A 16,602-nucleotide genomic window follows, 5' to 3' on the forward strand; every position below is an offset into this window, starting at 1 on the left:
AAAGATCTCCAACTCTCTACTACATCAAAAAGGAGAGACTCGTCGTCAACTGCAAAGAAAGGCTCTTGGTTTGACAATGATATATGCAAGGATTTACCCTTGAGATAGGCAATTGAAATCATCATTGAGTAATGTTTTTGAGAAATTTGATGTGATTAACGACTGCATTGAAGGATTATAATATGCACTAAGGCACAACAGTTTATTGATTGTTTCCCAAGAAGTGTGCGATTAGAAGCCACTTATTATGTTGTGATCTGGTTGTTAAATTTGCCACTAATAGACCATTTGATCTTAATGAAGCTATCATTCAAAGGATGCTTAGGAGAGTAATGATAAGCCTGCCGAATTATTCTTCTGTGATTTCTTCCAACATCCTAAAGAGAACAAGGTTGATACAAAGAATACTGATCAAAGACACTTGTTAAGAATGCAACAAAGAAATATGTATATGTATAGACAAGAACAGCGACTGCAGGTAATTAGACATGAATCATGTTTTGAACAGTAATTAAAAAGCAGTGACTGATATAAAGGTGGCAGTTAGAAAAGAATGCAATTGATTGAAGGCAGTGACCTGTATCATTGGCAGTGACTTAATATGTCTAAATAGTGACTAGAAAGTAATTCTATGAAAGAATATTTTAAGTTTGAAATGCAGCGATCTTTTTGAATAAACAAATTCAATTTTAAGATGGCCAGCTTTATCATATATTTTTTTCATCTAAATGCAGTGATTATCACTGTAGATAGCAATTATCTTTAGATTGATTATCGAAAGATTCATGTTATGGCAGAAATTAATCAATGCAAATGATGTGATTTAGTTCTGAAGATAATTCGAAGTCAGCGACTAAACACTAAAGCAGTGATTCATATTAATGTTTAGTTAATCAGCACAAAACAAGTTAGCGATCAAAGAAGATAAGCAGAGATTGCATTGTGAAAAGGTGCGATGCATTTCCAAGGTAGCAATTAATTATGAGAAGGTGCGATTCAAGCAAGTGATTGATAATTTGGTTTTAAGTAAAATAAAACCAAGTTAAATAACAATAACAAAAAGACATGACTGAAGTGAAACAAAGCCTTCCTTTGAAAGAGTCATGCTCTTTCAAATAGAAATAAAGATTTATATAGAGGGTAAAAATGAAATTTGAGGAGTGTAGTATGTATGCATGGTGTGTGTGAATGTGTGTGAAGAATAAAAAGGATTATATATACTCAGATCTGCATATAGTCTTCGGACATGTAGTGTCGCAGTTTAAACACTTTGTTGGTGAAGCGGCCACCAAGGTTCAAATCCCTGCTGAGCCATTGTGCTCGCAAGGCCTTTTGCCTTCGCCGGGCTGTTGTGCTCACGGATTTGAACAAGTGAAGTGTGGAGATGACGTCCCCCGTTTGTGGCCTCACTGGTTCATAGCTCCGGGTCAAAAGCATTCACGTGGAGCCAGAGGGCGTGTCGTGCCAGCGTCACCGGTCACGTTAAAAAGTTTACCAGGCATATTTTAAAAAGAAAGAAAAAGATCTACATATAAAGAATTAAAAGAAGAGTATTAAAAGAGTTGAAATGCAGATATAAGAAGGAAGAAGAATATTAAGAGAGTTGGAATGCAGATTTAAAGAAGACCTATTATAGAACTTGTGGAAGACTCGAAGAAAAGAGTATATACAGATTGGAGAGCAGATTGTATACAGATATTCATGTAAAGCAATCTTTACAAGTATGATCACTTCATGGCAGATATATGATCAGATCATATAAGGAGAGAGTGATAAATTTCAATGAGGGATTTATGATCAGCATTATAACAGTTTGAAGAAGAAAATTTGAGAAGAATAGAATCCATCATCTGTTGTAGAAGCAACATTGTCAAGGTGGAAAATCAGATTTGGGAGTCAGTGCTTCTAGTGGGTTGGTGCTCACAAACAAAACTTCGGGGTTGGTGCCTCTAGTAGGTTGGTGCCTACGAACATTGTAAAAGAAGATATTTATAAAAGCATTAATTTGCCGTGGTTTTCTCCCATAAGGGTTTCCACGTATATATCATGTGTTCTACTTGTGTTGATATTAGTTAGATTGCACATGAATTTTGGTATGCAATGAATATGTTTATGAGATAAGTTATATAATTGTGATTGAAGTTGAAAAAGTTTAAATTGGTAAAATTTGTTGTTATACTGATTCAACCCCCTTGCTCCTCCCCACCTCTCAGTATGACCATGTGCTCTTCAGTTAGCAAGGACAAGGAAAGACTTAAACGCACTAGTATTTTTTTGTTTCCTTCAATTATGAGACCCTTCCCTCTTGGCATTTCTTTGATGAATGGATTGGCTCTATATGGGGCAAAAAGATGGGTTTGTATGTGTCATTTTTACATATGGTTCAAATGATTAATATTTTTTAACGATAGCAATATGCAAAAGAGGATTGTGAATAAAACCTTCTAGAATATGGATAGGTCTGTTTGTAGAGATCTTCCATGGAATCCCAATTTAAGTAATGCAATTGTTTTGTAAACAAGCCAAGAGGTGGACTGAAATTATTTATGTTCCTTCACAACTCAAGCGTTTGCTTCCCCTTACATTCAAACCCCTAGGAGAGTTTTGAAGGTGGAAGAAACATGGGTGACTCCTCCTCACCTTACTGCAAGGGTTCTTATATCAAACAAACTAGACAATTTTTCCTTGGGGTTCTTTTGTTTCAGCTTCAAAATAATATTTTAAAGTGTGAAATTATGGAGCTTGGAGGGTTGAATTCATGTTTTCTATGTGAAAAAGATGGATATTTGAGGAAGGATTGCCTTAGCATTTAGGAATAGTAAAGTTAATACTATTGCTTCGAAGGGTCCTGTGTCTATAGGGGAAGATGATAACATTCTAAAATTATTAATATTCTTGCACCAAAGTATAATATGTTGGTGGATGTTAATGATGATTCTCCTAATGACAATCTTGCTTTAAAAAATATGGACACTTCTACTTCCACTAAATATGAGGTCATTTCAGCTTCTAACAACATCCATTCTTCCTCCAATGATTTACCCTTCTAGATTCTATAGATTGTGCTTCCAATTTGGCCTAGTAGTTTGCGGATGATATTTACACTAGGCTTAGACAAGGCAATCCTATATATGAGCGGTCTACCATGCCCAAAAATAAACTTATAACTAAATTCCATGCTTCTAAAGAAGTATTTGATAAGAGGAATCATAACAGGCCTCTTGCAAGTGTCTAGCATGAATCAAATGTTTTTAAAGGAAATGCTAAAAACTTGAGGGTTAGGGCAAGTGATGATTGTCATTTGGGTCCAACAAAGGAAAGAAAATCAGAGTTATATTATGTAATTGACAGTCTTGAGGATGGATAGCCCCCCATTTAAAAATTCATACAATATAACTGGAGCGTTTAGGAAAAGTAACTAACTATTTTAAGCTTCTTTAAAAAATGGTAATAAGTCCCCTAACCCCTACCACAAGTTCATAATGAAAATGCCAGGTGAAATGTTGTTGGGTGTTTGGAAGCTTAAGTTAGGAAAGCTCTGGTTAGAATAATTTGTAATGTCAGAGAGTTCTTGGACTTGCTTTTTTTGTTGGAAGTCAGATCAATTGGATTTTCCTTGAATGGTGCTCTAAAATTCATTTGGCTTGGCTCCTACTTTCTACACTTCTCACCTTAAGGGTGGGCAAGGGAGGGAGGTGAAGGGGGCAATGGTGTTCCGAGAGATAGGGCAGTTTAGGTTATGCTACCTACAATTTCCTATTTGTTCTCTTCATGCTAGCAAAGATTATAGAGATAGAGTCAACCTATGAAATTGACTTGCCTCCTCTCCCAAAAATTCCACGGATTCTTGCAAGGGACTTTGGTACGGTTGAACATAGAAAGGGCAAAATTGAGGGTATACATATTTGAATGAAAACACAATGAGCTCTTATTTTGTCCAAAAGGAAAAGGATGTTTAAAATTGTGTCTCTTTACAAAGGCAAGGAGGAGAATAAGGCAATTTGGTACACTTGGCGCAACAACCAAAGAGACATAGGAGGTTATATTCTAGGTTGTATAGATTTTATTTCAATAAGGATCCTGTTGATGTGTTTTTTATGACACCTCGAACACAGGATAAATTACTAAGTATTTTATCCTCTCTTGAACAAGGAAACCTTATATGCTAAACAATGTGATCAAATAAGGCAACCCAAAGGTTTCTTTAGTCAGGTCTTGACAACGCAATTGGATAGTCTCAATGAAATGATGTGATATGCTGGAATCAGAAGGTGACTTACACTTTGCTAGAACTTGGAAACTAACTTAACTTCTATCAAACAAAGAAAGATCAAAAGGGATAAAGGGTTAGGAAATCTAATCTAAAACCTAAGGACAATGATGATAATGGATAATGCTTAGATAGATGGATTCCATAATCAAGCTTTACTTCACCATGAGGAAACAACTACACAAAACTGATGCAATCTCCAAAGGTAACGAAGGATTTTCATATTGTAAAACATCCATCAAATACCCAATAATGGTGCAATCCAAATGAACATCCACAATTGAACTAATGTTAAATTAGGTTCAAACAAACAATTAATTGCGACTTGCAATCAACAAACTAAAAATGGTATGAACCAAAATTCCATCAAACATCTTCACATTTCTCCATCAAAATCAATGAACTTAAACTAAAATTCGAGAAATAGAAACCATGCAAAATGTTGAAACAATACATAAAGATTCACCATATCTTCAATGAAAGTTAAGTATTAATTCCACCGTAGTCTTGGCAATAGTCTTTGATCTCCTCCTCCTACTGCTACTTCTACTAGCTAACTATCTATTCACCTTTACAAATGAGAAGGCAAAGCCTTCTATAGAGCTTGAATAACAAATGAAGGGCCATGATTGATTTGAAATCAATGGCCAAGATTTGGACAACAAAACCCTGATGTGGGGTAGTTACAAATACCACCACCTTACATTTAATATTGACCAATGCTAAAATAAATTTCGACACATGTCCCCTTTTTAGAACGGACCAATGAGAAATGAGGTAAGGTATATCAAATAATATTTAAATGTGACTCCACATCACTTGCTCCTCTTGGAATGACTCAGGTTCAATGCACTTGGACATGTTGACATGGCATCACCAAATTGGTTGATGATGATCAGGCACCACCTTAGCATAGATATCTCTTGATACTCAACATCATCACCTTGCTTGACTGATTGTGATGGTTCATATTCCCAAATTGCATCATCTTGATCAAGTTTCTAACTTTGATTAACTCTTTTGTAACTATCTTTCCCTGATCACATTTCACTTTTGTTCGGGAATCCACCTTGTGATGTCCCTATTTTGCCTTTCCATTCTCATATTTGAAATCCTTCTTCTTGCGATGCTTTCATTTCTCATTGTCATCCTCAACCTTGGAATCTTTCACCTTGAATGTTCTTGACCTTGATTCTTTGATGTATAACTTCTCATGTTGCAATTATTCCTTTCATGTCGTAATGACTTTCTTCCTTCATGTTGATGAAGTAGTATTCTTCTTGTTTTGCCTTGGAATGAACCCTTGATGCTATTCAATATTACAAATGCCTCTTCATTCCTCAAGTCTAAATCTTCATGTTTCTCCTCTTGCATTAGACATGAACCTCCTCCCTCTTCATGTTGGAAATCCTTGATCTTCAAAGTCCTTGTCATAGTTGAATACTTCATCATCTTCGATCCGCTTCCTTGCATCAATCCTTGCAATCATTCCTTGAATTCTTGATCCTCTTGATGTTGTTGTTGAACCTCCCTTCATTTCCACACCTCATTCCTTGTAAGAAAGAGAAAACACCTCGTATTATGGAAGTGATTGAAATCCTAAGTAAATGAAATGCAAGAAATTGATAGGGAAATAAAAGCTAGAATCTTGCAATCTTGGATTAATGTTAATAATTATGTGAAACAAATTCCATCCAAAAACTACATCAATAATTTATAATTTCATAAAATTTGTTTCCTAACAATCTGGAAATGACCTCTTCACTTGGAAAATCTGAGAGGACCTGAAAATTTCTAAAATCACTATCAAACAAATTCACTTTCAGATTTAAATGTTGTTCTTCTTGCTTCTTGAAATCTGGAAATGATGTTTAAGAGGTCATTGAAAGGAGGGTTACTAGTGGAGGAAAGGCATCTTTGACTGGCTAAAATAATAATCTATAAGAAGCGTAAGTGTAATTATTGCCTCTACATAGAGGGCTTTAAAGCTACACTTGAACCCCTTGGTCTTAGGCATCAAAGATCTTCATGGAGGAGTTATTTACTATTCCAAAAGAAGTTACTCCTAGATGGGTGTGCATGGGTCCAAGTTGGACCATTTTGACAATGTTGGCTAATGCCTAATGGTTTTGAGCCCATGATTTTGGAAAATCTTTTGTGATTCCCCAAATCTCCTAAGACTATAAATTGATGGCTTGGGATGGAAATTGTATGGTGTTTTTACTTTTATTAAAGACTATGTTGTTAGGTTGACTCTAAATACAAAATTTGAGACCTCCATCGAAGCACGGATACTTTGATCATATTGTAACTATTTCTTTGAGATTAATACATTGCATATCCTTTGTTGTTGGGTTTCTTCCATAAGAGTTTTCTGAAGATATATCTTGTGTCCTCTTTGTTCTTCTAATTGGATTGCTTCATTGAGCTCAATTCGACGTAATCGTTGTTAGTACTCTAAGATTGACTCTCTCCTTCATTCTATTGGCATCTATATTGATAAACTACCTCATATCATGTATTCCTTAGATGCTCCTCCTTGGCTCCTTCCTTCAAAGGAAAACATCAACAAACCTACTAGAAGGTACATCTACAAATAGTAACATCTAGGTCACCTAAGCCTCCCCTCCTATGCCACTCAACTTGAAGCTTGGTTTTTATGTTGAGCATTTCTTATAGGTAGAGGATGGTATATTTGCCATCTTCACTATCTCCAATGTCATTGGTCAAATGGCTTGAGATTAAACCTCGGCCAAGTGTGTACTTCCACTAGCTATGAGTTGAAAGAGAGCATCACACTCCTCACCTTGATTGGATATATTGTCTTTGTCCCCTCCAAGAGGTGAAGATCGAGTAGAATTTCGTCTTCAAACACCCCATTTACTATGAGATCCAAGGGAGATATTACTTCCTCTACAAGAACTCATGCAACAATCTCTCTACTTTCTTTAAATATCCAAAGCAACAATGTTTGGCTCTTTATCTTCAGGAGTCCATCACCATTCAGCATAGATCCTCACGTGAGATTTCTCAAGATTCTAGAGCCCCTAGCTTCATCACCTTCTTCCAACACACCCATGAGCCCAATAGCTCTAAGCAACCCTTACACACTAATACTTTTGTTATAGATGCAGATAGACCTGCAAGACAACATCTCTTAGAGCTTCTACCTCAACATATTCCCCTTAAGCATCATGGTCCTTTCTCTTTCCAAAAAGATAATTTAGCATCTTCTAATCAGCAAAGATCTACTCATCTCCACCCCAACTCTAACATAGGATTAGATGCATATTACAAAAAAATTCACTAATATGGGAGTTTCTTCAACCTTTGATGTCAGGAGAAATCCTATGGGGAGTATCTTGCTTAACCCTCCCGGTACTTAGCACTCCTTATGAGCATTATTAAATATTGTATTAATTGCTTCATAGTGATCAATAATGGCACTAATGAACCTCAAGTTTTCCTCAATGATTGCTCTTTGGGGTTTTTGTTCCCTCTTTCTAGGCCATATACACTAGTTTCTTGAGCACTTGTGTTCATGGTCCCTTGTTTTGTATTTATTTACTTTTGTTCTTCTCTTTTGTGGGGCCTGAAGAGCACACAGGCAATACTGAGAGGAGGGGGGGTGGGGAGGGTTGAATCATTATTGCAGATTTTTAAACCTTAAAACCACAATTACAAACATAAAACAAGAGAAATAAGCAGAGAGAGTCAAACACCAAAATTTCTCGTGGAAAACCCTTTCAGGGAAAAAACCACGGCATAAATAGGCTCTTATTAATCTCAACTAGTGGGCACCAACCCAGAGTACAAACACAGAGCACCAACTCCAGTATATAGAGGCACCAACCTCAGCTCAAGCACCAACTTAAGACAAATCCCACCTTTCAGAAAACACGGTCACTTATACTTATGAACTCCACAAAGATGATACTGACAGATAATATGTTCACTTCATTCGAATACCTCCCAAAGGTTCACTTCACTACATATTCTCACCAAAACAAACAGCTGTAGTTCTTCATCAGAGGTTCCATATATTCTTGTACCACACACTGTTAATATAAAAATATTTTCACAACACCTTTCAAAGACTGCACGATGAAGCTCTCAATATATGTATATATATTATACACAGCCAACACGCGCAGGTCTTCCAAAGAAATCGAATAAAACCAACAACATTATCCCTGTGAATCACCACGCCCAGATTTTTGTATTACCCTACCATCCAGGCACACCCACGATGAAAATATTAATAAAAGTTGTGGTCATTAGAATCATGATGTAAAACACGACATCCAGTCTGAAAAAAATTCGCACATATCCCACACAGCTCACAAAATTTTTGATAATTATCCCCACACAATTGATAGCGACTAGTTATTTAAAGCTCCACTACCTTTCAAAGTCGCCACTCAGCACACCCGCAAAATTCCATCCATCTTCAGTTTCAAAAACAAATATCATTGAAGACAGAAGTTTTTTTTTTTTAAATGAAAGACTGACAGCCACGATCTTGCTGAAGCAGACGTTGCTGAGAAAAGATAATTCACTTCTGCCAGATTAAAGTCGACGGCTCCAACTGACTTATTTACAGCCCACAAAGACGTACAGGATCATTCCCACGATTTCAATAAAAATAAATATTTTCTGACATGCATCCCAGAAATGAATATGGTCCACACAGAAAAACGTTTCAATCTTTTTCGGCTATCATATTACACCAAAGTATGGCCACTAAACAAAAAGTATCCGCTCAGCCATGAAAAAATCCCGCCCAGAATAGAACGTACTTCACTCATAAGCAATTACGGCTCCTCCAGAAAAAAAACGCATCTGTAACTTCAGCGCTTCTGCATATACCACGCACTCTGCTCATAATATTTGAAAAACGGCTGCAATAAAATTCACGATGCCAAAAACAAAGCCCACGTAATGTATTCATTATGAATTCCAGCATCGTCTTAAAATTAAAATAAAAAACTTTCCTTATCACCCACGATAGAGCCACAAGGAAAATCGTGGCCTTGGAAATAGCCGACGAGGCACAGATGAAACAATTCATTAATTTGAGACTTGGAAAAAAACTTTAGCGCCACACGCAAAAATTCCGACACCTTTCATAAGTTCTGAAAAGAGAAATAAGCGATAACCAAATGTAGTCTGCCGTAATTAAATCGGGTCTCCACTAAGATGATTAAAAAATAATCGAATCACAAAAAGAAATAATGATGTGGCACAAACTGATGTGTCGCAGCTGACATACGCCAAGTAAGCAGGCACCCAAACTGCTCCAGCAGACACACAAGTTGGACAAGCAAGCACACACTCAAGCAGCTCCCAAAATTGACATCAATGACAAATATTCAATAGGGCCTTTCTAAGTTTCTTTTCCTAGAAATTTTTATGGTAAACTACAATACTCTTGAGTCCCATTCACCTACTTTTGGTCATTTGTGTACATTAAATATAATTTCTTTCCTTGTTGCTTTCTACTAGAATTTGTATGAATCTCTTTCTACTTGCATAGTTTCTTTCATTGGATTATTGTGGATTATTCGAGTTTCCGTTGAAAATCTAGTTGAAATACTTTTCTATTTAATGAACTACCCAAAATCCTAAATAATCTGAGATTCGTTTTCTTTGATAGCTTTTATTATGGACAATTTCAAAAAACAAATTTGCTATATAGAATTTATTTAGATGAAGGGCAATGAATTAGTTGAAGATTAGATCTTGTGTGTGAGATGCAGAGCTGGAACAGAGGAAACAAAAACGAGCATTATTTGAATTCATTTTAAGCATTACAGACTGCTTAGGAGATTGCACATTTAAAATTGCTAAACATGCCATTTTTGGATCTCGGTCAGACTAATCTGAAATTTATATCACAGTTCACTAAATTTTATCATGAGATCAGCAAGAATTACTTGGCTAGACAGTCGTAAGCATTCCGACTCTACTGCTATGGCTGTATATAGTAATAAGAAAAGAACCATCAGAAGACTTCAAAATGTTTAGAACTTTAGAATGAATGTCAAAAATTAAAATACACCAAATTTTGGGAGATTAATAACATCTTCCATCAAGTCACCATCTAAAATATATGCAGGAGGAATAGTGAATTTACTTGAAATTTGTGCACCACTGTTGCCAGAATGATAAACCGTTGAAAATCTCTATGGATGGATGGTGGGATATCCCAATGTCATTACAGGCCCCTGAGGAGCAATTTCTCTCACAAACCTCTTACCATGATCCTCTTCAAATTCATGAGGTCTCCTACTGAAATTTACATGCATTATATCATCATGTCCGTAATCCCATCTTTTAGGACTTCCTTCAGGTGTGCGAATTACTGGAGAACTCAAATTGTGATCAGTACTGTACTCTGACTGATCTGCTATGTTTACAATCCCCACAGCCCCAAGCCTTCCTTGAAGGGAACTTCGTACTTTCAGAGGGCCTTCATGTGTAGCACTTGCCCAATATCCATTTTCCACACTTCCAAATAAGGCTTCATTCTTCAAAACATTTGAATGTGGTGGAGATAAGCTGCTGAATGCCTCCAGAGTGGAACGAGGTGAAAGCTGCTGATTAGAAGAGCGAGTAGATGTTCCAATTTGAGGGTGAATGTGCTCACTGCAACACATGTAACACAGACATGAAAAATCATGTTGCTTCTAGAAACAATCAGAAAAGATTTACACCTCAAAAAATTAATTCAATAAATTTAGAAAATTCTTGAAAAGCAACCTTGACAACTGATGTTGGTTGCCATTTCTTGTATGGAAAGTGGCATGCTCTGAAGTATTCATACTTTTCTCCCGTGGACTGTGCACTAAATTCTGCAGAACATCTAGAAGTGTGACATAGATCTCAAGATACAAGAAAACACAAAAAGAATGAAAATCCACAATAATTTATTATTTTATAGTCTATATAACAGAAATTACCAGAGACTTAATGCAAGATGTTGTAGATGCTAGAGGGTCAGAATCCTGATGATTAGCATCTCTCACAAATGTATGATCAAGTAATTGACATGCTGTTAGTCTTTCTGCTGGGTTTCTGCATAAGCAACAGCTAATAAAATCCTTTCCCTCCACTGATAAGGTATCTGGTATGGATGGAACTTCACTCTTGAACACTTTGAACATTGCTGCTGCCTGAATTTTAAAAATAAAAATGTGTAACATTGTTGGAAATAATTTCTAAAATTCAGCCTGTTAAACATAAAGGAGTTCAAATCATATGCTGAAAACCAAATTTACAAAAAAAATTCTAGTAATTAGGAAATATATGCTGAATACTTGTTTTAAAAAACCATAGTTCTAGTAGCTAGAGAAATAATGAAATGAAATGAATCGAAAAGATAAACGTATTCTAAATAGTTTTTAAATTTTTATAAGACTTGATCCATGTGATTATATCATTATTAGTCATCTAAAGATGACCTCTATGAATGGTCATTTCACTAATAATATTTTCCTCATTTATGCTGGTAATAAGTACAATGCAAGGTGACCCACTCAGCATGCAAGCATTTGTTACTAGGAGAAACAATAGGTCCCCCATTGCCTTGTAAATATTACCAACATTAACGTGGTAAAGTATCATTACTATATAGTGACTACTAACAAGTGTCATCTTGACAAGATAAAAGAACATATAGATTGAATCCCACAGAACTTAAAAGTGCCTATAAAATCCTTCACTTAACATAAATAAACAATCAGGTTGTAATTGAGCTAATCCCACATTAGTAAGAAATATGAGACAAGAGTGACATTATAATTAACTGCATGCTTCAAAAGCTTTGCCAAAGAGGCAAAAGATTAGAGAGTGAAATGACTGAAAAAATGAATAACATTGATTGCTCCTCCACCTACTAATAAATGCTTAAACATGTGTGTGTGCCATGTGGATCCCCTTGCCTTGTAATCATTACCAACACAAATGAGGGCAATGACTAGTCATGGATACCATCTTGAAATGACAAAAATTCAAGGATCAGTCACACAAAAATTAAAAATCCCAGTGAAAGTCTCACTCGATCCTATTCTACTTAATTCCACTTATTCACTAAATCCATGCTCCGCATTAACTCAACTAATAATTGACACCTCTAGAGATGGAATGCTTTTCTAGAGAAGGTTCAAGTTTTTGAAGTTCTTGAGATGTAGCTGTGGTTGGACAATGATAATGCTCAGAAACCATGAAATTTGAGTCCAAATACTGAAGAATTTCATGTCTGCTCATTAAGAAAGAAAAAAATCCAAATAGAACTACCAAAGAATATATATTATTCATCTCTTAAAAGCACTGGCTTTATATATGACCTAATTTAGTTTTATTTAGTTTGTGTAGATCCTTGCATCAATACATCCCATCCCTTCAATGTGTGATATAAACTACTTTAGCACTGATCAACAACTTATATGTTAATGAAAATAATTTTTTTCATTTACCTCCAAAGAGACCAACAATATATGTGTAGCTGTTTTATTTGTCTCTGAGTCATATAACCATCTTGCAAATCCATTTCAACCTGCTAGTCACAAGCATTTGAGTTATGGGCATCCTCCTAAACAACAAGGGGATATTCATGAGTGTGACCCTAGAATACATAGATCCTTGGCAGTGGAGGATGAGGCCTCTCTGCAGGTCCTTATAATTAGCACCACCTACATAAAGTCAGGAGACCCTTCCACTTATGGAGCATAATTGATAATGCAAGAAAACTTTTTGTTTCCAATTAGCACCAAAGGAAATTGGGCTGCTTGTTGGATCTCCTTAGGTTCACTCTATAAAAGCTTAAATTTGGATGGAATATTAACAACTAAATAACAGTAATCCAGCTAGAGATTAATAGAAAAGACTTGGATCCTAGATATTATGAACAGGATACAATCCTTCTCTTTTTAGGCTAAGTTACTGGTTTCAGTTTGGATCCTCATTCAGGTTCGTGGATTTGATTCATGGACCAACCAAAACAAACTGAGATTGGATTCATCCATACCAAAAACATATAAATATATAATATACTAGTAAAATAAAATTATTAATTTAATAAATATTTATATAATAATATATAAATATAAATAATATAATATACAAATATTAATAATATAAATATAATATTACAAATATTATGATATATAAATATAATCTAAGTTATCGGGTCCTCCCCCTTTAGGCCCAATCCAGGTGCAAGTGTGGTGCCGATGTTGCCTAGAGTTCACCCAGGGTACTGCTTGGGTGCTCAGGCGGTACACTGGGTGAACTCGAGAGTACCCATGGTGTGAGTGACCCAAAAAAGCAGTTTTCAACAGAAAATAATAATATTTTCTAATTCTTGCATGCCCTCCAATGATGGATTTCACCCTAAAATTCCTCTATTTGGTGTTTGGAAGTCATTTCACAAACACAAAGCAACAAAAGAACCATTTTTTTTCTTCCAAGCTGCCATTGTTGGGTTTTGAAGGATGCTTCATTTTCTTCAAAGGTAAAGGCTACAGAGGAGTAAGATGGACACCAAAAGCTTAGGAATCACTGGACAAGGAATATTTAGCCATCAAAGGTGAGTGAATATTTCATTTTCTCAAGTTTTGAATAATTTTTTCAATTTTTTTTTTTTTTCATTTTTCAAGTTCTTCTTATGGTTTTTTATTAAGTTTTGAATTTTTTTTTGAAATTTTCATGCATTATAAGGGGTTATAAATTTATAATGCTGATTTGTTTTTTTATTTTTTCAATAATGTTTTTCATTTTAGGTTTCATACAAAATGGCTGGAAGTTCTAGTTCAGTTGCCCGGGCCCACAATGAAGAGTCCTTTTAAAATTGATGCAGCATCGCCTCTTTGGTGATATACAACAATGAATAAAAAAAATTCTGGTGGTGGGAGTTTTCTTTGGTGGTGTGACCATTGTAACATAGAGTATGCAAGCTCATATTATCGGGTGAAAGCTCACTTATGTGCCATCCCTTTGCAAGGAACAAAAGTTTGTAAGGGACCAAATAAAAAAGGGTTGCCATAAGATCTAATATTGACTTACATTAAAGAACGAGAAAATGCTGACATGAGAAGTAACAAATCAAAGAGTCTTGCACTTCCTCTTGACAAGAAAAGCTCATAGAAACCTCCTAGTGGCTTCAAACAACCAGCTGGCCCACATCCTTTCATGCCAACACCACCATCTTCTAAAGAAAAGAATGTTTTGCTTTCATGAAAAAAGTGGCCCATTGGACAAGGCCTTCAAAAATGAAATCAGAGAGGTTGCTGATCAGAGAATTGCTCGTTGCATTTATGGCAATGGGCTTCCTTTCAACATCATTAGATCACCTTATTAGCGGGATATGCTAAATAACCTTTGCCATAAACCTCCTAATTGAGCATGTGGGGTCCAGCAGTTCGAGTGACGAGGAGATTGGCAAGGAGCTTGGGGATTATTAGACTCTAGAGTCTAAATTATTAGCCATTGACTCATGAATCATGAGTCATTATGCATTAGTATTACAGATTACTATCTAGATTCTAGTATTTACTATTTTGTTTTTGAAGTTTGAACTTTGAGCATTGTTGATAACTCAAATGTAATTATGAATCATGATTATGAAATCAGAAATTTTGAAAATTCTCCTTCCAATGTCTATATTTTATTATTTTTATTCTCACTATTAAAATTTAAAAACTACAACTAGTTCAATGCAATCTTTGCAATGTGTTTAAACTTTAAACTTTACCTAGTCTTTAGGCTTATACATCTTTATTTTTTGAAACTAATTTTTCGAGTACTATATGTATTATGTATTTCAGCACCGCCCTCCTTGCCATCACCCCCTCGCCATTCCCAAACTATGGCCCCAAGTACCCCCATCCCCAAGACGCGTCCCCCCTTCTCCGCGTCAGGAAACTCAGTGGAACATTGGTTTTAATTAGTGAGAAATGCAACAAGAGAACAAAGGGAATAAGATCACCACAAAAAGTAACACCAATATATGCTAGAGAAATGCACTTTGAGTGAAAACTTTAGCAAATGTGAGCATGATCTCACTTAGAACTACTCCATGGAAAATACCTCTTGTGCTTGATAATTAATTAAGCATGATCCAACTCTGCTATCAGCTTCAAAGACCCCAAATTTTCTCTCAATCCAACTCTCCTACTTTGAACTTGTAATAGTCAATTTGGAACTCAAAAATATTGTAGTTTGCTACTCTAAATTCCTTTTATGTGCTTTCAAAAACATTAGATAATCAATTTGTGTTACAATGGGCTAACATAGCCTTACAAATCCATTGGAAGTCAAAACAATCAAGAAAACTAATGGAAAACTAGAAACTAGAATGTGATGGGGCATTATTTTTCACACAAATCAATTCACCACATTATGCAAACCAGTGATTTCATTTTCACCACGTAGATTTAGCAATAATCTTGGCAAATTCACTTTCACCACGTATTGCAACTGGAGAATTCACCATAGAAAAAGAACACATAGCTTTTACTATTTTCTCTTACACCAGAGCATGTACATGGATGTCCTAGACAACTCTTACACATTTTACCACTTCTAAGAGTGTGTTCACTATTCAAAAACAGTGCCATCACATACAAAAAGGTCCTTTTGCAGATCAGTCTTTCTCTACTTGATGCACACGTCATAATTTCAAAAGTAAAATGAAGCTTTACTAATGACATATTGATACTTCCAAGTTTCTCTATGTGGCTCACTAAACAAATCTTGTTACTGATAGCATCAAATCGTTCTATCCACATCCCCTAGATGTTTCCTATAATCCAGATTCATGTCAAGAAGCAGCACAAAATCCATGTCAATGCTCAATGATGAACAAATTTTTACATTGGAGAATAAAAAGATTATCATTAAAAAGACATGCACAAATAAATGGAAACTTGTTTGCTAAATATTAGACTTTCCATCCATTAAAATAAAAGGTAAACAAATCTTCTAGATCCAATATAATTTAAAAACCTCACATGAGAGAACAAAACCAAAATATGGTACAGGACGAAAGAGACTAACAATCATTTGGTATCCATTTCAACGATGAGGATAATATTAGTGTTAGTTCTAGACTAATGAGCTGATGAAATAATCAACATACTATTACAATTGGACAAAGCAATACCCGATATTCAATATATAAAAATTCTTAACTGTTGAAATGCCTTACCCCTTCATATTCACTCCATGGAGGCTTGCCCATAGCCATCTCAATGACAGTACAGCCCAAACTCCAAATGTCAACAGCCAGATCGTGTCCGGTGTTCTTTTGCATCATGAGCTACACATCACAA

At 35.6% G+C, this 16,602-nt stretch overlaps 1 protein-coding gene across 8 annotated transcripts in view; it reads right to left on the reverse strand.

Annotated features, from left to right (window-relative positions):
- LOC131047942 (mitogen-activated protein kinase kinase kinase 5) overlaps positions 1–16,602 on the reverse strand; it is a 101,665-nt gene that overhangs the window by 8,459 nt on the left and 76,604 nt on the right. For 5 of the 8 annotated variants that reach the window (XR_009106326.2, XR_009106328.2, XR_009106327.2 and 2 more), the window contains exons 8-11: positions 16,479–16,589; positions 11,233–11,445; positions 11,033–11,124; positions 10,407–10,918 (exon numbers count right to left, since the gene is read on the reverse strand). Coding sequence is in view for 2 of the 8 variants with exons in the window: in XM_057981760.2 (XP_057837743.2) it covers positions 10,456–10,918; positions 11,033–11,124; positions 11,233–11,445; positions 16,479–16,589 (879 nt within the window). In the remaining 6 variants the exon portion in view is untranslated. Of the gene's footprint in view, positions 1–10,206; positions 10,248–10,406; positions 10,919–11,032; positions 11,125–11,232; positions 11,446–16,478; positions 16,590–16,602 lie in introns of all 8 variants that reach the window. The other 3 variants (XR_009106323.2, XR_009106324.2, XR_009106325.2) reach the window with 1 other exon arrangement.

The sequence above is a fragment of the Cryptomeria japonica genome, chromosome 3, assembly GCF_030272615.1.
Source record: "Cryptomeria japonica chromosome 3, Sugi_1.0, whole genome shotgun sequence".
Classification (NCBI taxonomy): domain Eukaryota; kingdom Viridiplantae; phylum Streptophyta; class Pinopsida; order Cupressales; family Cupressaceae; genus Cryptomeria; species Cryptomeria japonica.